The sequence below is a fragment of the Lutra lutra genome, chromosome 10 (assembly GCF_902655055.1).
Source record: "Lutra lutra chromosome 10, mLutLut1.2, whole genome shotgun sequence".
Taxonomy (NCBI): Eukaryota; Metazoa; Chordata; class Mammalia; order Carnivora; family Mustelidae; genus Lutra; species Lutra lutra.
Genome location: NC_062287.1, coordinates 49,334,337 through 49,357,510, shown reverse-complemented (window position 1 = coordinate 49,357,510; position 23,174 = coordinate 49,334,337). Strand labels below are relative to the sequence as shown.

General features: G+C 35.9%; 2 protein-coding genes across 2 annotated transcripts in view; both read right to left on the bottom strand.

The window, feature by feature from the left end:
- Positions 1-23,174, bottom strand: part of TENM4 (teneurin transmembrane protein 4) — a 2,938,802-nt gene that overhangs the window by 2,692,415 nt on the left and 223,213 nt on the right. The gene's annotated exons all lie outside the window — the stretch shown is intronic.
- On the bottom strand, positions 20,540-21,768 carry LOC125078148 (hsc70-interacting protein-like). The gene has a single exon (XM_047690281.1). The coding sequence runs from the start codon at positions 21,679-21,681 to the stop codon at positions 20,572-20,574; it is 1,110 nt and encodes a 369-aa protein (XP_047546237.1). The 5' UTR covers positions 21,682-21,768; the 3' UTR covers positions 20,540-20,571.

Here is a 23,174-nt window from a genome sequence, read left to right as displayed (position 1 = left end):
CTTCTTCCTGGATCCAGCAGGCTAGTACAGGCATGTCTGGTGATGGCAGAGAGGCACACCTGTGGGCAAACTCAGTTGCACACAATGCTTTAGCTACACCATATTTCTAACATCCTACTGGCTAAAGCAAATCAAATGGTACCACCAAGAGGTGACATATATACTGCATACACAGTTAAGAACATTGCAAAATTACTTTTTAAGTGGCAAAGATATGGATAAAAGATAGGGGATCATGATCAGGAATGCAATATACAAAAGAGGGGATAAACATTTCTATATCAGTACTGGAGTACAAGTCAAGAACACCAAGGATGTTTCCTAAAAGTATAAAGTCTAGGCTACCTCTAGAACTTAAATTATTTGATTCAGGTCTAGGCACCAAAATTAGTATTTTAACAAGGACCTTTGTGATCCTAAAGCTTCTATGTAGCATTTTTTTTTTCTTTCTAATGTGGTCCCTTGACAGTTCACAGTTCTCTCAGAAATATCTTAATTCAATGTACCAACCTCCAGGCCATTCAGTTAAAAATGTTATATCTGTGACTCAGCAATAAGAAACTCAGCTTTCTGTCCTAGCTCCAGAGAAATGTCATGATTAAACTATTTTAATGATAGATTTGTTCTTAATAATCGAATGTTTTTTTTTATATTATATCACATACAACAACTTGCATGTGATATGGTAATGGCCAACACCAACACCAAAAGAATTATCAAGTACAACCCTACTTTGGAGCCTGCAGGACAAGATGAGAAGAGACACATGTATGAAGTAACCTGTTGACAAACAGATTTCCCTTTCATCTTTGTTCTGAAGTTTTCCTTGTATAAAACTTAATGAGTACTCTGTTATCTTGATAATGAAAAACAGTAACTAGAAAAAGTAGAATTTGATGATAATATAAAACTCTGGTGCTCAAATTTATTCAAAATTGTTTTTGAAACTCTCTCAACTGGTCTTTTAATTCTATGATTTAATGGGGGGGAATCTATGAGATGCTAATATCTCTTTAATGCTTTGCATCTATTAGAATTTCCTACAAAGAAAGGCTGAGACAGATTAGATACAGATACAGATACAGATATAGATATAGATAGATAAAGATATAGATAAAAAAATTTTTTTCCCTTAACAGGGACAGAAGTCAGCTAGGATGGTGAGGTACTAATGAATACTGAGGTTGAAGCGGTCCCAGAGACAACAAAGTAGAGGAAACTATGATGTCTTGAAAGTCACTTCTAAATGGTCAAAATCAAACATCTTAGTCTGACCTAAATCTCATGAGATAGGTGAATAAATCTTCGATTTTTGAGCTGTGTTGTTTATTTTGCATTGTATCTCCTATATTTCCCATTTTTTAAAAAAATATTATTTTTTATTTAATTTCTTTTCAGTGTAACAGAATTTATTGTTTATGCACCACACCCAGTGCTCCATGCAATACATGCCCTCCATAATACCCACCACCAGGCTCCCCCAACCTCCCACCTCCGCCCCTTCAGAACCCTTATATTGTCCATAGTCTCTCATGGTTCATCTCCCCTTCCAATTTCCCTCAACTCTCTTCTCCTCTCCATCTCCCCATGCCCTCCTTGTTATTTCTTATGCTCCACAAATAAGTGAAACCATATGATAATTGACTCTCTCTGCTTGACTTATTTCACTCAGCATAATCTCTTCCAGTCCCATCCATGTTGATACAAAAGTTGGGTATTCATCCTTTCTGATGGAGGCATAATACTCCATTGTGTATATGGACCACATCTTCCTTATCCATTTGTACCCTGAAGAGCATCTTGGTTCTTCCCACAGTTTGGCAACCGTGGCATTGCTGCTATGAACATTGGGGTACAGATGGCCCTTCTGTTCACTACATCTGTATCTTTGGGGTAAATACCCAGTAGTGCAATTGCAGAGTCATAGGGAAGCTCTATTTTTAATTTCTTAAGGAATCTCCACACTGTTCTCCAAATTGGCCACACCAACTTGCATTCCCACCAATAGTGTAAGAGAGTTCCCCTTTCTCCACATCCTCTCCAACACGTGTTGTTTCCTGTCATGCTAATTTTGGCCATTCTAACTGGTGTAAGGTGGTATCTCAATGTGGTTTTAATTTGAATCTCCCTCATGGCTAGTGATGATAAACATTTTTTCATGTGTCTGATAGCCATTTGTATGTCTTCATTGAGGAAGTGTCTGTTCATGTCTTCCCATTTTCTGAAAGCTGTTCCTATGATATTTGTTACATAGAAATCTGTAACTATTTTACCTTCATTGGCAATTGTGACATGCCCTTTGGAATTATAAAATATCCTTGTTTTCCTCATTGTCTGTTTTTCCTGACCTCTTGTCTACTATTAAGATTTCAACCCCTGCTTTCGTTATCTTTTTGTTTCTTTATCTTTACATTTCTACTACACAAATTTTTATCCTTTTGTATGAAAAAATAGGCAAAAATAAAAAATTACTGGGTGTCCTCTCTAGTATAGTCTTCTCTGTTATTCATCCTTTTCATTGCCTTGAAGCTATTTTATAACTCAGTAATTAAAAAACAACAACAACAACAACAACCAACTGATCACAATGCAAATGATTCATGTACATAGAAAGGCAAATAAATCATATTCAGGGAGATGTGATTGATTACTGTCTTGTAGATAATGACCAGTTCTGCATCTACATAAAAATCCACTTCAATATTCTGGATTTCCTACATCTGTGTGTACTTTTTGAAATCAAGATTGAAGGGATTATATCTTACTGGTTCCTTCTTCATTAATAAGTTAAAATCTTTGATATATGTTTATCCTATATGCATATAAGTACATATTACAAAAAACAATTTCCCTTGATCACTTTCATTTCTAAGGTTTCTGAATTATGTTGTTTCAAATTTTGCTTCTTTGATACAATATTTATTTGGGTTTTACTTCTTAGTTCAGTCTGTCTTTTCTTCTGCATTTACATTTTCATTTTTAATGTAAATTATAAATGTTATATTTGTTGAGTTATAGACATACTGTACATTATTTTTATTTTAACATATATTTATTAATATATTATAAAGTCTTTTGCTTTGTTGTGATTTCCTAAAGATTTCCCGTTTTCCTCTTGTTTAGTTGGAGTTTATCTCTAACTGATTTCCTCAAGAATAGCTAATATGCATCATAGAGACTGAAAAGAAGAAATACAAGAGTCCTTAAGCATGCTGAAAGATCTTCAGCTTCATTTATTTTGAGAGAAATGTTTAATCACACTGAGAAATCACTTTTTACCTAGGATTTAGCAAAAATCTAAGTTTGACAACAAATCCCAGGAACTAGAAAAAAATGGGCTCTTTATGTATTGTTAATGTGAGTTCAAAATGATGAAACCCATAAAAGGCGATTTGTGAATATTTATCAGGATTATAAATGCCTTTAACTTTTGACCTAGCAATCCTACCTCTTGGAATTCATCTTAAAAAAACAAAAACAAAAACCATATGTTTGCCATATGTACAAACTGTATACTGTGGCATTGTTTTTAGTAACAAACTAGGCACAAAACAAACATCCACCAATAGAGGATTGGTTAAATAAACCAAGGGGCATTTGTACATATAATATAATACTAGGCTCATCTCAAAAAAATGAAGAATATCTCTACACTAATATGGGGGTTGGGTACTAAAACTCTAGGTAGATCGTCAAGTAAAAAAAGGAAATCCTAGTAGGGGGTATAAAATGTGCTGCTGCTTTTTATAAAAGTAAGGACAGATAATACTAATATACTCATATTTATTTGTATCTATTTAAGGAAACACTGGAAAGTATACAAGGGAAAAAAGTGGTTACTTATAGTGGCTAAGAGAAGCAATCGTGGGCAAGACATAAGTGATAGAACACCTATCAGTTAGTAACTATCTTATTTTAATCAGAAGTTATATTTAAATATATATTTATAATATACATCTATAATATATAATATAAATATTATATACAGTATGTGCACATATATAAAATATGTAATATAAATAATAATTTTATATATATACACACAGACTAGTATAGCACTATCCAAATGGGAACATTAACCAATCTATTGGTGCAAAGACCAATCAAAATGCACTCTGGCCATACGACTACACTAATGACTATAAACTAAGTAACGTCCCTAGTTTTGAATGTTGAACCCTATAAATATATTACCCTCTAAAATAGCATAATTTTTTAAAGTTTAAATATAATTAAAAGCAAAACACATAATCAGGTGTCCTAAATTCTCATAGAATACATAAATACAGTGAATGCTTTTATACTTTCAGAAATCACATAAGTTAAGGTATGAAAATACAGTAATTATACTCTTCAATAATGCTCTCAGTATAAAGAGTAATTTAGATTTCTCTAGAGCATAATTCCTAAAAATATATATTTAGGATCTACTCCTCTTATAAGACCACCCACAAAAAATTTCCAAAATCTAATATATTTGCAAGTACTATGTATTATGTCCTTACATCCAATAAGAGCTGTTAGTATCTTGAAGGCTTTAAGAATTATGGCACCAATAAAAAAAACAATAAAAGTTGTTTGAGATATTTCTTTAATAAATTATAAAACCATATAATTCTTTATCTTTTTTTCAATATTCCATTAAAAAGTATGTTTGATGTTCTTTGTTAACTATTTTTTAGATAATCTGCACTGATTATGATCTAGTAGCAAGGGTGTCCAGCATTTTACCCCAATACTGTACTCTGAATGTTTGTGTGTTTATCAAAATAATTCAGTCATTTTTAATTTAAATTTTAGGAAAGAGCTTGCCAGATAAAAATTGCCTAAATGGTATGGTCTAAAAATATCCATTCTACAGCCACTCTGCTACTTCAACCTCATTTTCAAAACAGACTATGAATTAAAAAGTAAACAACTAACAAATAAATTAGAAAATTCTATAATTAAAGACAATATAATACAGCAGAAAATGCTTGGATTTTAATTCTAGACATATTTGTTTCTCAATCTTGCATCTTCTACTTGTAAGCTGCGTAAAAATGAACAATTAGCTCTGCTGACTTTCAATTTTCTGATCTATATATACGTGGATATGCATCTTGCATGGCTATTGTCAGAATTACATAAAATACGTGTTGATTGCTTAATGACATTATCATGAGGGCTCCTTATCATGAGGGCTGATTTAGTTTTCTTCTTCCCTGTCCAGAAATGTAAGCAAGTGTGAGTTATTTCTTATTAATTCAAGATTCAGTCACAAAACATATACAAAATTGTTAGTTCAGTGTGCCAGGAGAAGCAAAACCAGCTTGAATTTAAAGGGAAACCATTCAAAATGAAAAGATGACTTTAAGCTTACATGTTTCTATGGATGGACAGCAAGGTAACAAAGCTTCTCAACTACAAACATGGATTTGTTCTCATGGCAGAAGAAGCATATCTCAGAGAGCAGAATTAATAGCCCAAAGAACCACACATAGGGGTAAACTGGGTTCCTAACATATATTCCCTGCCCTGGGGCAGTAAGATTTGGGGCATGTGCTTTTGTTATCCCCTTTTGGAAGAGGGTGTCTTTTGGGTTATTGCATCACTATCTCCCAATAGATTTTTTATTTGTTGGAACAGATGACTTTTTAGACAATGCATCTCTGCATCTGAAAATAAACAAATAAGCAAACACCTGTGAAGCCAACTCTAAGAAGCCCCATCCACACATGGATAAGATTTAGATACTGATGTCTTTTTTAAAATACTTTATTTATTGAGTAATCTCTACTCCCAGTGTGGGTCTTGAACTCCAGACCTTGCGATCAAGAGTTGCACTGTTGGGGCGCCTGGGTGGCTCAGTGGGTTAAGCCACTGCCTTCGGCTCAGGTCATGGTCTCGGGGTCCTGGGATCGAGCCCCGCATCAGGCTCTCTGCTCCGCAGGGAGCCTACTTCCCCCCCTCTCTCTGCCTGCTGCTCTGCCTACTTGTGATCTCTCTCTCTCTGTGTCAAATAAATAAATAAAATATTAAAAAAAAAAAAAAAAAAGAGTTGCACTGTTTACCAGCTGAGCCAGCCAGGAGCCCCAACATTAATATTTTATACTTTAAGCTTGAACTTCATGCTATAATTGGATATGACTTCTGGTGGTCTTGAAAGAGAGTGTTAGTTACTTTACATTCCTGGAGTATGTATGATCATAAAAATATTAGTTTTATGATCAGTAGGCTGACTGTGGTAGATTAAAGTTAGCCCAAATTTGTTGTCATTCCATGTCTTTAATCTGGGCCAGACTGTGACTTGCTGTGATTGACAGGATGATATAAACTTGTAACTTCTTAAAGTGCACTTTAAATGGGCTTACAAGAAATCTGCAGCTTCCATTTTTAATTCTCTCTCTTGTGGAATCCAACTTCGATGATCTAAGAAGCTCAAGCCATATAGGGCATATAGGGAGGTCACATGCAGGAGGACTGAGGTGCTCTAGTTAACTGCCCCACCTGACAGACAGCACCGATGATCAGCCACATGAGTGAGCTGTCCTGGAGGTTCGAGCCATCTGAGTCTCCCAGATGACTGCAGCTCCAGCCAACAACACCTAAAACAGAAATTCTCAGCTGAGCCCATTCAACCTGAGTCATGAGAGATAGAAAATGGCTGTTATTATTTTAAGCTCTGTGTTCGGTGGTATTTTTTTTAAATACAGAGATGTAGACACATAGTCAAATATTTGTTAAATGAATTCTAAGGATGGGGAAAACACTTTTTTATACCGTAATTAACCTGTAAATTTCTAAGACCTAAAGATGGTTGGTTCTTCCCAATTCCCCTGTCCACACCCTATAGAATTCTTTTGTGGATTATCTCTCGAGAAGTAGCAGAACTAGTTTTCAAAGTAACATGCTTTGGTTAAGAAGAATTATTAGAGATGAAAACTTAGCCCAATCATTTATTAGTTGTGAAAGTTCGTTAAACTATTCAACATATTTGATCCTCAATGTCACTTTTTAAAATGGAAATAATAATACCCACTTTACAGAATGTACATGAGTATTACACGAAATAAGACATAAAAAATCATCCATCAAGAATCTCATTAAGGGGCACCTGAGTGGCTCAGTGGGTTAAGCCTCTGCCTTCAGCTCAGGTCATGATTTTAAGGTCCTGGGATGGAGCCCTGCATCAGGCTCTCTGCTCTCTGCCTGCCTCTCTGCCTACTTGGGATCTCTCTCTGTGTCAAATAAATAAATAAAATATTTTTTTTTAAAAAGAGTCTCATTAAGTGTAGGCACTTTGTTTTATTCAATAAAGTTTACTATCATTATTATCTAACAAGAGAAAAAGTGGCTTGTTGGGATGTGTCCATGAAATGACTTTGTCTTTCAGAGCAGAGAGAGGAGGTTGATACGCACATGATACAAATTGTTATGGCAATTTAATTAAAGAATGGTAAGTGTTATTTTCCTAGAAAGAAACTTTACTTTTCTATACCTAATAAATACTCTGGGGAAACTTACCAATTATTTCACTGGCACCTAGAATTGGGGAGATCATTTTCTAAGGCAGTTCACAATGCCACACATACATATTTCCCCCTTCACAATACAGGATGTATTAGCTGGTAGATGATGGCAGAAAGGGTGCATATGGCTCCCCTATGCCTAGGCAGATGAGTTCCTATTCTTAGTAGCCACTTGCCTATTCAATCAATGCTAATGCAGACTCCATTTCACCTCCTTACACTCTGAGGGAGAAGCCATGCTGATGAACAATCAAAGACAATAGCTAGCTTTTCACTGTTTTTTCCCCTAAAGTAAATACAAATCATAATTTAACTCCTTCCCAGAGCAGGAAGATATCAAGAGCTAGAAACCTGAAAGAAATGTAAAAAGCCTGTGTATTCTGCTATATATTTCGTAAATGCTAAGTCTACTTGTATCTTCAAGTAGAAAAGCTTAATAAAAATAAGAAGAGACATCTTTTTGAAACCCGTCCCTTGTGTATGCACTCTATGCCACTCCCCATAACACTATGACCACTTTATGCCTGTGTGAAACAGATTCGAATCCATTGCTGTTTAGTGCTCCTACTGTGGACACCATTTTGGAATCTATTTCAGAGAGAGTGGGATAAAAATAATCTAAGGGCTTGTACAGAATAAAAAAGTTTTATTTCCTGCAGTGGTTCCCTGGGTGTGCTCCCCAGGCCAGCAGCACTGGCATCTCCTGAAACCTGTTAGAAAAGAAAATTATGGGGCTCTACCGTAGACCCATTAATGCAAAATTCTGTAAATGGGGTCATGCAATCAGTGTTTTAACAAGTCCCCCAGGTTATTCTGAATGCTTAAAGTTTGAGAACTGTCAGTGCAGTGGGATGAGGGGAAGAAAAATACAAAAACCCAAACAAAACAGTAACCTTCCCCCCATCCCACCACCTTGATCTCTCAGAAACATGGATTTCAAGTTTGATTCCATCAAAGAGCAAGGAAAAGCATCACATGTCAACATTAGATGGTTGAAAAAGCTCTACTTCTAGGATCAGAAAAGAATTGGAATTAATACATGACTCTCTAACCTTGTCTCCCTCAATACATACAAAATCACATCACACATATAAAATATCTAGTACAAAACTGGGAGCCCAAGAATCCATTGCATTCATTTTAGTGTTTGCTAAAGATATGGAAACTAAAGCTAAAGTAACATTCAACTCAAAGAGGGTACCTTTTTGTTGGTTGCCTGCTTCAGGGGGTGAACAGAAGGTTGTGAGAAATGGAGATGGTAAAATAAAAGTAGCACAAAGATAGGCACTGATGAGGAAAATCATTCCTTACCCTGCAGGCTATTTCTTCACAGACTCTAGTGGAAACGTAGTGTTAGGATGACCTGTGGCAGTGAATTCCATGGTATGCATTCATCAGAATTTTCTGGCTTCATTCATTTTCAATTACTGAATGCCTGCCTATGAAGTGCCAGGAACAGTGCCAGTCAATGAAGGTAGAATAGGCAATTCAGAAAGAGGCGGTGCAGGCTAATAGTTATGAACTTGGGCATGGCGCCAACCTGCCAGGTTCTGAATCCGGGCCTATTATCTTTCTATTGTGTAACCTCAGGGAAGTCATTTAGCCTCCAGGGTCTCGCTTCTTCATTGTTATTATTAAAGGGGGTAATAGAAAATTCATTCTAGGACTGTGGTCAGATCAAAATGAATTAATCCACATACAAAACTGAGAGGAGTATCCAAGCAACACATGTCCTTCATGAATGTGGGTTAATGTCCTCTTGTGCCATGTTGGTGGATTCCACTCCATTAAAGGCTTTCCTTGATATCCTGTTGTCTGTGTGATTGAGTCCAGAATGTTATTCTTTCTGTCCTCAAGACAGGTGCATCTCAATCTTTTATGTGACTCAGATCATGGGGGGAGTCCTGTTAAAGTACAGATTCTGATTCAGGAAGCCCAGGGTAGGGCCTCAGTTTCTGCATTTCTAACAGACTCCCACGTGATGCCAGTGTTGCATGTTCACAGACTACAACTTCAATACAAAACTACACCCTAATTTCAACATTAGAATGTAGCCCATTGCAAGGCTAGAACATCAGTTTAATAGAGCTCCCTAAAATATGCTATGGAAAAAAAATGACCAATTCTACCCACTTGGAGATCAAGCAGTCTTGTAAGTAGGTATTGGTTATAAGGGAAGACAAACTATAAGACAAGAGAAAACTATAAAAGTGTTCTTTATTATGACTTTGGTATCAAGGGCACAGAGTTTGAATCTGATCTAGACAGTGGCAGGAGACCAGAGCAATGACTGAGAAGCAAAATTGATAGACATGCAGGGCAGGGAAGAAAGCTTTTACTAACTGCTGTGCTGAGAGCTCCACCACAGAGATGGGGAAATACAATTCACAGGCATGGAGTTAGAGTAGCAGGAAGTCATTTTTACAGATTCCTACACATCTTATATTGAATTATGGTGGAAAATTATCACAAAACATGCTGGCTGAATGAAATGTAATTTACTTCATTATTTCATTTTATTTTTAGGGATAGTATTTGCCTCAGAGTCATACAGATAAAATGAATTAAAATATACAGAGGATATAAAGTTTTTAGAATAGACTTGTACCTGACACACAGAGTTAGGTCTCTTTTATAAGATATATGCTTATAAATTAATTTTACCATATTTTATATTAACAGCAACAAGCTAAAAAGAGGAAAGACACATTTAGTTGACTTCTAAATGTTACAACTCACAAACAATTATTCTAAGGCTAAAGCTACCACAAACAGTAAATTCCAGGCACATTAGCCATTTTTTAGTTCCTCCCCAGATACCACATGATTTCCCAACTTAGGATCTCTGTTGGTGTTTCCTTGTTGGAAAGACTCTAACCCTAGGTCTTGACATGGTGAACTCCTTTTTATCATTTGGGTCCTGGTTAAAATGTCATCTCTTCCGAGAGACTCTCCTGAACATTAATCTTAATTAACTCTCTCCATCCCTACTGCAACATGTTTAGTAACTCTGTATCGTACATACCATTTTAATCTTTTGTAATACTCATCACTATCTGAAATCTTGTCCATACATATGTTTGTTTGATTATTGGATGTTTCCTTCCAAGAAGAATGTCAGGACTTCCCCTCCCTGCAGAGTTTGGGGAGCAATCCATGCACTGAGATCCAGGACACAGTAGACACTCGATAACTATTTCTTCAATAAATAAAGACAAATAAGACATGGGCCTCATCATTGTGAATCTCAAAGCACCAAAAAGTTAATAATCCCTACACATATGTAGAATAGTTTAAAATGCTGTTCTGGTAAGTGTAGGCTATCTCCTTTATCTAAAATAAGCAGCGATTAAATATTTACTGTATAACACTTCTGGATTTGCAATGATATTTCTGCTACACAGATTCTGGCATAGAAGAATAAAGTGAATCAAGGACCTACGATCAATGGCTATCTATGAATATGTCAACTTGCACAGGTTTTGCTGAGTATAAGTCCATAACAAACACGGAAACCATATTTAATTTTACAAAGCCCACTCAGCTATGAGTGAACTTGGGTATGTCAAGATCAGATTTTTATCACTTAAATAGTGAGTGAAATAAAATCAATCTTAAAAATTACTTTATTTTGTTAAAGATTTTATTTATTTATTTGGCAGAGAGAGAGATCACAAGTAGGCAGAAAGGCAGGCAGAGAGAGAGGGAGAAGCAGGCTCCCTGCTGAGCAGAGAGCCCAATGTGGGGCTCGATCCCAGGATCCTGAGCTCATGACCTGAGCCGAAGGCAGAGGTTTAACCCACTGAGCCACCCAGGCACCCAATCTTAAAATTATTAAATGGATAGACAATTATTATGTGCTCTTTCTACATATTAAGCAATAGCATGTATATTAACTTTAGTTAACACTAGGAATTCTAAATGTTATCAAATTTTTTAATTTGTTATATGCATAACCTGATGCCTTCCTTATTAGCAGGAGAGAGGCGTTTGTTAGGAATGGGAAAAGAGGACTTACTGGAGAAAAAAGTCACAATCTGGTATTGTTATGTTCCTGTCCACTATGGTTACAGTTACTCAGCTTTATACCTAGGAAATACTCAAGATAAAGTCAAATATATAGAAGTTATTTCAGTTTTGGATGTGGAAAACAATTATTATCAAAAGTCCAATTCTCAGTGCTACCTTTTTCACACCAAAGTATTTCATTTTTTGAAAGCAATGTTCAATTGTGTGAGGCCTGTATACATAATAATAAACTGTGAAATCAGAAGCTACCAAGGTGAGATGGTGTAAAAATGGTCTTTCTACAAATTTTCTTTGATCCAAAGTGAAGATGTGAAAGCAACTTTAATTTTAATACCCACAAAATGGCACATACTGAGCAGTTAATATGTGCTCAGGGAATTAACAGATTCCATTTTTAATGCTTCTGTGTTCATTTTAGTTTTGATATTTATTGTTGATATTAAAATCTGAATCATCAGTCTTCTTCTTGCTCCTTCAAAATGTGTCTTTGGATTGACACATTTTTCCTCTTAGGTTCCATCTTTCCTCTTAGGTTCTTCATTTTATGCTCTTGTTTTCTTTGTTAGTTTTCAACAAATGTGGCTCCCTATATATTATTCACCTCAGATTCCAAACATTTCTTATTTCTTATTCTGTTCAGATAAGATTTTATATAAGGTTTTAAAAAGGATACAGAAATGAACAAAACATAGTCCAGTGCTTTGAAAGACATACACATTGCTATATGGAAAATGTGAAGAGATTGAAAAATAATTCACTCAAGAAGTAACATTTGGGATATGTTTCTTTTTTTTTTTAAATTTTATTCATTTATTTGACAGAGAGAGAGACCACAAGGAGGCAGAGAGGCAGGCAGAGAGAGAGGGAGAAGCAGGCTCCCCGCCAAGCAGAGAGCCCGATGCGGGGCTCGATCCCAGGACCCTGAGACCATGACCTGAGCCGAAGGCAGAGGCTTAACCCACTGAGCCACCCAGGCCCCCTGGGATATGTTTCTTGAAGAATGGGAGGACTTTTGATAGGTAGGAGGGAGTTTGGAGATAATGGAAGAATGACAGATCAGCTAAATCATGGAACACACACACAAAAAATTCATAGTAAAATCAGGAAATTTTGACTGAAGGTTAAATTTAGGGGATACAACACAAGGCTGAAGGCTAAATTTGGGGGAAATATGATGGGTAAAAACTACTATCTTTTAAAATGACTGTTCAATTTTTTGGGCTAGGCAATGACGGGATTAAATATTTTCTTGATACAATCTTCTTTTCCTTTACTTAGTCTCCTATAAAATATTCTCACCCAATATTTCTTCCATCTTAGATACCTTTAACTTTATTTTGAATCCTTCCATTTTTCTCCATAACATACTATTCCTAATGTCTTAATTGGACTTACAAAAATGCCTCCTACAGCTATTTCTTATTTCCATTCATTTCTCTATACCACAACCTGTAAAGTTTGTAAAATGCAAGACTCCCATGTCCTTTTCCTGCCTCAAAAATCTTCACTAGTTTCCCAATATCTTCAAGACTCCCGAGCATGATATATGAACTATCGAGTCTGTTTATCCTTTCCAGTATCTCCTGCATAAAGATCACCCTGCCACTCACTTACAAGCTTCTGCCTATGCTCTTTTGTCTGAAATCCATTGCTCTCACCCCACTCATCTTTAGACAGTCCATCAGGAAACATTTTTGACTCTGTGTTCAGCATTCTCCTCTCTGTGTCCTTAGTATGCTCTGTGTATCATACTAAGTTATAACACAATATTTACACGGTCGTATCACCCACACAAAGCTGGATGCTCTGTGAGGCTCGGCCATGTTATCTTGTCCATTACTATATTCCCAGGACACTACAATTCCCAGCAAATAGTTGGAACTAAATATATATGTGTGAGCTAAATACATACAGAAAAGAATAAAGGATGTATGTATGAACTGAATGAAGGAGAATGAACAAAGGAAGAAATGAGGAGATAAAAGCTTTTCTAACTAAAAAGTTTTATCTTGCAAATTAATGAAAAATTAACATAAACAGTACTCATAATAACTCCTATCTATTGAGACACAAGCATGTATCAAATCAACGCATGTAGTATTATATCCAGGACTTAGCATGATGCTGAGGGGGAAGGAAATATATATATACATATATATATTTGGCTGGCTAATAATTATCCTTATAAAATCCCAGAGATGCAGTTACTATTATGTTTTCTCATCTTATGCACAAGAAAATGAATATTAAAAGAAGATAAGTAATCCCTATAATCACACAATACCACCATTTGATCTAAAGCTTGTGAGTTTTCAATTATTGCAAAATTTTCTAAACACTTTTAAATATCAGAGTCCCTTTCTCCCCCTCCCACAATAAAGGTTACATAGAAATAGAATGTATGAGGCTTTGAAAATGGGCCCACTCTAGGATAAGGCAATCCATTCTTCCCCACCCCTTGCACACATGAGTTGGTCGCTGAGTAATCTCCAGGGATACCTTCAAGATTATAAAGAACATCTGATATCTCACTGGCCCACTCCTTGCTATCCGCTATTTCACGAATAAGTTCTCAAGGCACCAATATTAAATATCTGGAATTCCTTTGACTTCTCTGCCGGTGTATTTGCTACGTAATGTAATATATTTGCCTTGGTCTAATAAAGGGCCTAGTTATTAAATCAAAAGGAGTAATCCAGGAGATATGCTGACCAGGCACATAGCTGAGAACTTCTGAAGTTTGACATTTAATACTCTCCAAGTATGGGAAAGTGAGAATCTGGAAGAATTTCCAACTAGGATTTGAGGGCTCAGGAAATTGATAGGATGGTAAAGTTGGGTCTCTGCATCTAGACACTTAGTAAATTAGGGCTATGCAGAAGTAGATTATAGCTTGGAAATGAATTTAGTTTATTTTTCTTCTGGGAACTGCACATGATGTTATGATCAAGAGCAAAGGCTTTAGAATCTGATAGACTCACATTCATGACTTACCTTTGAAACCTACCTCCCAAGATAGAGTTCACTTAATTAAGACTGTGTCTCATATGTAGACGTTTCTTTTTTATATTATTATGTTTTATTAGTCACTGTACAGTTATGTAGGTGTTTCTTTTGAGAAGTTGGCCTAAGGACAGAAATGAAGGACTGAATGGGAGAATGAGCAAGTCAAAGTGTGAGGGCAGGGGTGCCTGGGTGGCTCAGTCAGTTAAGTATCTGCCTTCAGCTCAGGTCATGATCCCAGCGTCCTGGGTCCTGGGATCAAGCCGGGCATTGGGTTCTCTGCTCAACGGGAACTCTGCTTCTCCCTCTGCCTCTTCCCCTTCCTCTGCTTGTGCTCCATCTCTCGTTCTGCTTACTCTCTCTCTCTCTCTCTCAAATAAACTAATAAAATCTTAAAAAATGTGAGGCTGGCTGGAGATCCATTTTCCTGGGGTCTAAGAGGATGGGTAGAATGCTAGGTAGCATACAGTTTGATTAGTTTTCGACTACACTTTTCTTCATGGCCGTGCTGTTTGTTTAAGACATTCTCCGGACAGGAACACAATCTCAAAAAAAATTTTTTTTGAAGACCCATCTTTTTATTAATCTCTCTTTTTTAAAAAAATATTTATTTATTTATCTGTCAGAGAGAGGGAGAGAGAAAGAGTACAAGCGGCGGGAATAGCAGAGGGAGAGGAAGACGCAGGCCCCCTGCTGAGCAGGGATTCCCAATGAGTCTGAGACAGACACTTAACCGACTGAGCCACCTTGAAATTTCTTTGTAGAATCCTAGGCCATAGCATTTAAGTGGAACTCAATTAATACTTGACTTGAAGTTAATTAAATAATAAGCGGTGTCCTCTTCTAATTTCTAAGGAGAAAGATTAAAAAGAGAAGAGGGAAAAAAAAGACATTAACATGATATATATAGATTTAAGTTATTTTCTTTCCAGGACCTCACAGTCTATTTGAACTCAGCCTTTTACAAGAATAATTAAATCTAGTGAAAATTCAATAGCAAAAGCGGACCTAATTCTGACGTTTATCCATATAAGAATTCTGTGAATGATCATGTCCCCTCAGGAAAATTTGTACCCACATATCCCATTATTGCGTGTGGAGCTGATTCTATTTCTCCTGACCAGAGGAAGCTACCGGCGAAATAGAATAGAACACTTAGACTGGAGAAAATATTTTTTGCCTGTTTCTTCACCTGGCAAAAAAGCAAGAAGTAGCAATTCTGTGTAACGTCTTGTAAACAGTTAAGGCCGCCTCTTGGAAAACCATGCTTCGAATGAGCTCTTGCAGATTGCTGTTAAAACCAAAGGGATGAATTATATCCTCTACTGCACATAATGAACCCAGCAGTTTGGTGTGAGGATTTAGGACAATATTCCAGTGAATATAATGTTTTGCCCAATTTAAGAGGGATTTAGAAAAGCACCAGGTATATATTTGGAGATTTTAATTGAATTAAGAATTATTAAGGGAATGGGAAAGTGAGGGTTGTATCCTCACACAATCCTTCTTCTTATCCCAGACTTAGAGCTTGAGGCAGCCTCACACTCTTCGTGGATAAGACTCAGATCCCTTCTCTGTGAGCCTATGGGTGTGTGTCCTTGTCACAGAATATTAGAGTACTCTGGTACCGGAAAGCTCCTTACCATTGATCCAGGGATTCCAAATTCAAAGGCTTTTAAGGGTCAAATGGATAGAATAAATGAATAAAGAGGTTAAGTATATGGCCAGTCAAGATCTTGGTATCTACAGAACAGATTTTCCTCCTAGACTAGTAGTTTGAGTCCTATAATGATTATAATGATCACTACTTTCCTGTAATAAGAATGTAAAGTTTGAAATATATAAAGTTTAAGTCAATCTCATTTGGACTTTTTTTTAGTACAGTTAAACCCCCTACTAGTCATGGAATATAAAACAAGCTTGCTTAACATGTCTAAGTCTTCCTTTGTTCATCTGTGTAATGGAAGAAAGCAATACCTAATCTAGTGAGTTGTATGGAAGGTCATAATGTGTGTGTGTGTGTGTGTGTGTGTGTGTGTGTGTGTGTGTTGCATGTATATATATACATATATATATATTTATAGCACACACACGTACACACATGCACACACTCATATATGGTATCTGACAAGTAGAAGAACTGATCTTAGAAACCAAAGCTGTGTGAATTTCAAGACAGACCTTCTTTCTGGTTCTGTCACAGTGGTCCCAGGCCAGCAGATAATTTATTAATTGAAGTGACTTGTGACAAGCTTCCCTTGAACTCAAGAGTGTTTGTTTTCCAGACTAGTTTTGCCCCTTCCTACCTGGGAAGCTATTTAATATTTCTAAGCTACAGTTACTTATTTTATAAAGTTGAGATCTAATTTACTAGCGTCAAGGTGCCCAAATCATTCCTCAGTCTTCAGTTTATTGACCTTTCAGGAACACTTGATAGAGCCAGTGGTCCCTTTCTTCTTACTGAAGCACTTTATTTAGTCATCCTCTAGGAAGTTTTTCTCTCAGCCTTTCTAACTTTTTTGTGGGTTAAATGAAGAAATGAATATAAAGTGCTTAGCACAATTCCTAAAACTTAATAAACAGTCAGCAGATAGCAACTTCTATCATCATTTATAATCATGATATCATGGATCTCCAGATTCATTCTGTAGGCAGAATTACATCCTCCTCACTGTGCACCATGTTTTAGGAGCTAAGAATTACAGGACTAGGCAAAAAAAGACAAAAACTCTTGCCTTTATAGAACTCACATTCTGGTGAGGATGCTAAACAAAAAAAAAAATAAATAAAATATATAGAAGATATATGGGATGATATTTGAAATAGGGATCTCACAAAACCCTGATATTTTATTAAAGCATCAAAAGATATGAGTATGAGTCATTTGGACATTTGCAGGAAGCATATTCTAGACAGAGCAAATAACAAGTATGAAAGCCCTGAGAAAATGATGTCCCAGGAATAGATAAGAGCATGTTGAACTAAGGGGAGGGAAGTAAGAAATGGTAGATAAAAGAACTTACAAGTCATTGGGAACCTAGAATTGGCTGCCATATGTGAGATAGGAAGGCATTGGAGAGTTTCATACAAAAGTGAAGCAAAATCTTTCTGGCTGCCCTATAGAAAGCAGGGAAACCAGTAGAATGCTGTTAAAATTATACATGGAACTGTGATTGGCTTGGACTGTCGGTGGTAGCTACAAAAAATGGTTAGAAGAGGTTACATTTTACACACATTTTGAAGATAGAATTGGCAAAATTTACAGAAGCAATGGATGTGTGATTAAAGGAAAAGATAATAGTAATGGCCTCAAGATTTTGAACTGAGCAACTGGTTGAATGGAGTGCCACTTGTTGATTCAATGGGGACTACATTTCTTACTTTTCTAAGATGAAGACTAAGATGAACATCTTTTTATTTGTTAGAATATTACTGTTATTACTTTTACACTTAAAACATCATTTTTATATGTAAAACCTTCACATATATCATTTGAGCCACATAACAATTACTTAACCAAGTAAAGCAAGAGGGCAAGGCTTTTGATGATGATGATGGTGATGATGATGATTATACTGGCATAGAAACTGAGCTAAGAACTATCAAGGGACTTTCCTGAAGTCTCAAAACTTGAAAGCAATTGATCTCTAATCTGGTATTTTTTTTCAATTTTAATTTCAGTATAATTAATATACAGTGTCACAGTTTCAAGTATACAATATAGTGACCCAACAATTCTATACATAACTCAGCGCTCATCATGGTAAGTGTACTCTTAATCCCCATCACCTGTTTCACCCACCCCAACCCCCTCCCCTCTGGTAACCATCACTTCGTTCTCTACAATTAAGAGTCTGGGTTTTCTTTGTTTCTTTTTTCTTTCTTTGTTTCTTAAATTCCACATACGAATGAAATCAAACGGTGTTGCCTTTCTCTGACTTCTTTTACCCTCAAGATCCATCCACATTGGATAGATGGATGGAGATATATATATATATATCCGATATACATATGATATATATATATACACACATATGATATATAGATATATAATATATACACATATCATATATACACATATATATGTGATATATATCCAATATACATATGATATATATACATATGATATATAGATACATATATGTATCTATACATACATATATATGTATATATCTATACATATATAGATACATATACATATGTATATGTGTATAGATGTGTACATATGATATGTATATATACATATGATATACGTATGGCATACATAACTTATATCATATGTATATATACATATACATATTTATATATGTACATACATATATAAATATGTATACATATTGTATGTATATTGTATATTATATATCTATATTATATATTATATATCATATATCAGTTATCTACATATATCTATACATATCTATATCTATGTATATTATATATTTATATCTATATGTATGTGTGTGTGTGTGTGTGTGTGTGTATCTTCTTTATCCATTCATCTATCAATGACCACTTGAGTTGCTTCTATAATTTGGCTATTATAAAAAATGCTGCAATAAACATGGGGGAGCATACATCTTATTGCATTAGTGTTTTGTATTCTAACAGTGTCATATTCCCAGTAGTGGCATTACTGGATCACATGGTATTCTACTTTTAATTTTTGAGGAACCTCCAGACTATTTTCCATAGTGCTTGCACCACCAACAGTGCACAAGGGTTCCTTTTTCTCCACATCCTCACCAACACAAGTTGTTTCTTCAGTTGGTATTTTAATTCACTCAATAGTCTATATTAAATTTAATACAATCTGAGAAATTGAAATAACTGATTTCTCTTTTCTCTTCTCCTTTTGACAAAAAAATAAAAACCTAGAAAATAAAATATTTCCTCCCCTGCTTGATTCCACAAAGTTTGTTATGATATCCTACAGAAATGGAACCAAAATAATTGATCAGTATTTTACTTTTTAAATCTGTGGCTAGAATTGTATTAGTTATACAATTGCTGAGGAAAATCATAGTCTTAAACTGTTAAAGAATAGAGACATGTATGTTTTAGATAGATGATATACTCTGGCCACAAATACATATCCCTTAGTCAAACTCTTAACTAGTACATGTATTAGTATAACTTGTAAAAATTTACAAGTGTGTAGCTTCCCAAACTACAATCAGAAACAGCTATCTCACGGTCTTCAAAATAGAACTCAATCATGTGAACATTTATTGTCTTATCAATATCTGGTAAAGAGTTCTTTCACTTGAACTCATTTTTTAACTATAATTTTGCAACTTCAAAATGGATGGTAAGAATAAAAAACTAATCATGGCATATTAGGATATAGATAGCAGTTGGGTTCACTCAACAGGTATGTGCTGTGACTTCATTATTCCTCAAGGGTAGTGTATTAAAAATTGGAAATTATTGCCTGCAAAGAAACTGTGACATTCATCACAAATAGTTGAAACCCTAAATAATAAATCAATGGATTTTTATTAACTACTGTACACTTAAAGTTTGGACATTAAGTAACTCATTAAGAAATTGTTACTAATGGGAATTAAAAAGAGTAATGTTTAATGACAAATAGAATTAAGGGCCCTGGTATTTAGCCTGAATGACAAAAATTTCCTTTGTTTCTCTACGTTCATATCAGAATTTGCACGTAGGGCTATGTTTCCTTAATGCTCAATAGCCATAATCGTACAATGGCTTTTTTGTGGTTTTTTTTTTTTTTTAGGGACTAACATACCCTTTTAATATGTTTTTAAATATTTTTAAGGTTTAAAAAGTGTTTAAAGTTTGTAGTTCCTAGTAGGAAAACATTATCTGAATGAATACCCTAATGGCAACAATTGTAGAATGTTTCAGTTGCATGGGGAGCAGAGGGGTAGGGATTCTCTTCACAGCACCCCAGCTTTCTTCATGAGAAGGTCGGAGGTGCACTGGTTTGTATTATTGCGACATCCATTAGGTGATCGAAGTTGCTTTTCCTTCAGCAAGGGCTTTATTTGTCATAAGGGCATTATGCTTGACCTCCAAATTTGGCTGACAATTTACTGATGAGATTCATAACCTTTGGGTTGCTCTGATATTTTGACATATTCGCTGGGTTCTGGGCCACATCCTGGAAGGCCACCATAACTTCTGGATCCTGCATGGCTGCAAGAACTTGCGGATCACTAAGAGTTTCATTGAGCCCAGGCATTCCCGCCATTCCAGGCATCCCCCCTGCCATTCCAGGCATTCCTCCAGGAAAATTACCAGAAACTCCCCCAGGAAAGCCACCTGGGAAAGAGCCATACTGAGCTCCTGATTGTCGTCTGGCGTCTTCCTCCCTCTGGGCTCTCTCATGTTCTTCCCGAGCCTTCTTAACCCTTTCTATTCTTTCTTTGATCTCTCGCTCTTCACGTTTTCGCTCATATTTTCTCCGATGTTCAGCAATTTTCTGGGCCCTCGGTTGAACTTCTTTCAGCATTGCACTAGCATCTTCATCATAATCCAGTTTACAAGCAAGGGCAAGATCATGTGCTGCTTCTTCCCAATGGCCCAGAAGTCTATGTGCTTTCCCACGCCACTTATAAGGCTGAGCTGAATCAGGATTTATTTCAATAGCTCTGTCACAGTCTCGAATGGCAGCATTTGGCTTCTGTAATTTGATGAAGACACTGGCTCTCTTGGCATACAGAATGGCCAAGCGAGGATTTAGTTTGATGGCATCTGTGAACAAGTCAATGGCTTTCTGTAGTTCACCATCATTTAGGGCATCAATGGCAGCCACTTTTTTATCATTTGCCTGATCCATCATTTCCTCGGTTATCTCTACATTTTCATCTCCCATTTCTTGAGGGGCATCGGTATCTGGTTCAATCACACCTTCATTGTCAATTTCTAGATCACTCTCCTCACTTGATGGTTCATCTGTCTTTATGTTTTCCTCTGCCTTCTTACTATCTGGTTTTTCTTCCTTGATACTGTCTTCTGATTTAGTTTTATGAGTGGCAGGTGGTATTTTACCTCCCATGCTCTCCACCCACTCCCGCAGGAAACGCATTTCCTCGGTGTGCAGAACGCTCGGATCCTGCTTACACATTTTCACGAAAGCCCGAAGCTCGCTCACTTTGCGGGGGTCCATGGTCCGGAGGCAGTAGCAGGCGGCAGGCGCGGCTGAGGTTGCGACCCGATTCCAGGCGCGGGTACTAACTCAGCGTGATCGTGTGGAAGGGCGCTTTTTTGTGGTTTTAATCTAAACCAACAGTTGGAAGTCCTTCTGATCTTAGTACATCTTTACAAATTTGCAATCATTGAGAATTCCAAAGAGTTTTTGTTTACATGGTTTATATTTATTGGTACTTACTGTATTATAATTTAAAAGATAAAAATGTATAAAATGATTTTATATCATTAAAAATAATGATTATATATTTGCCTGAACAATACATTTTGTGAAAAATAACTATATTTCAAAAAATAAATCTAATATGATAAATAGCTTTAGCTTCAATTTTTATAAATTAATATGTAGCTTCAAGAAAAAGCTGAATTCTCATATCTACTCCCATATTTCATCTTTTGAAATTCACATGTCATGTAGCCTTTGGAAAACTTCAACTGTATACTCATGAGAGAATGAGAGTAAAGAAGGCAAATATTATGTTAGTATCATTATAAAAATAGTTTTGAAACTCATGAATCCCCTGAAAGTGACCTGGGAACCTCCAAGGGTTCCTACATTGCACTTTCAGAAAAGTTTTAGAAATCCATTGTCTATCCTGGTCAGTCTATGTTACCCATATAAGTAGATTTATTGCCCTCTGATAGGACTACTCTGTTCCATATCTGACATAGAAATCATAGCATACGCTATTCATAAAACACAAATTCATAAAATGCTAAAGTGTCTGAAATTTGAAGTATTTTGGGTTATGTCAGAAAAATCTTCCTATAAGGCAAATATGGCCTCATTTTAAGTAATTATAGGATGTGGGATGTGCCATGGAAATAGAAAGGGTAAATTTTGGAGACCTAAAGATGTGTTGAGAAGATACTACCATAAAAAGGGGTTTGTCTCTTGTTTTAGTTTTTGTTTTGTTTTGTTTTTTGAAAGGCTTTGAATTACATAGTGAATCCATTATGTCAATCAGCACAATCAAAACATTTTTCTAAGGTTCTTGAAACAAGAATGCACTCTATGTAATTAACTTAAGGACCTGGAAAACTGAGTAGTGTGCTAGAGCCTGTAAGAATCATACATAAATTGCATATTGAACATTGACAGAATTAATGGCTTAAGCTGGACACAAGTATATGTCCAAGTATATTTTCCCTTCCTTTTTCTCCAGTGGTTATAAAGATATATGCTGACACAATACTGCCTGCAGGTATCACTACCCTAAAAAGAAATACAGTATCAAAGTAATAATATATTTGACCTACTTGGTTAATATTCAAAGTGATGGTCAAGAAGGTTATAAGCAAACATCAGCTTTCTTTCACACCTCTTAGCTCATTCTGCAAATTAATAACATCATCTTGGGAGCACTCAAGACCCTGGATAATGAATGTTAACAGGAGTTCCTGTTGGCTGCATCTGAGGATGCATTTATTTTTCTCATTATCTTACACACA

What these genes read in the sequence shown, in the direction of transcription:
- LOC125078148 (XM_047690281.1), bottom strand. Translation starts at nt 21,681, where the DNA reads ATGGACCCCCGCAAAGTGAGCGAGCTTCGGGCTTTCGTGAAAATGTGT.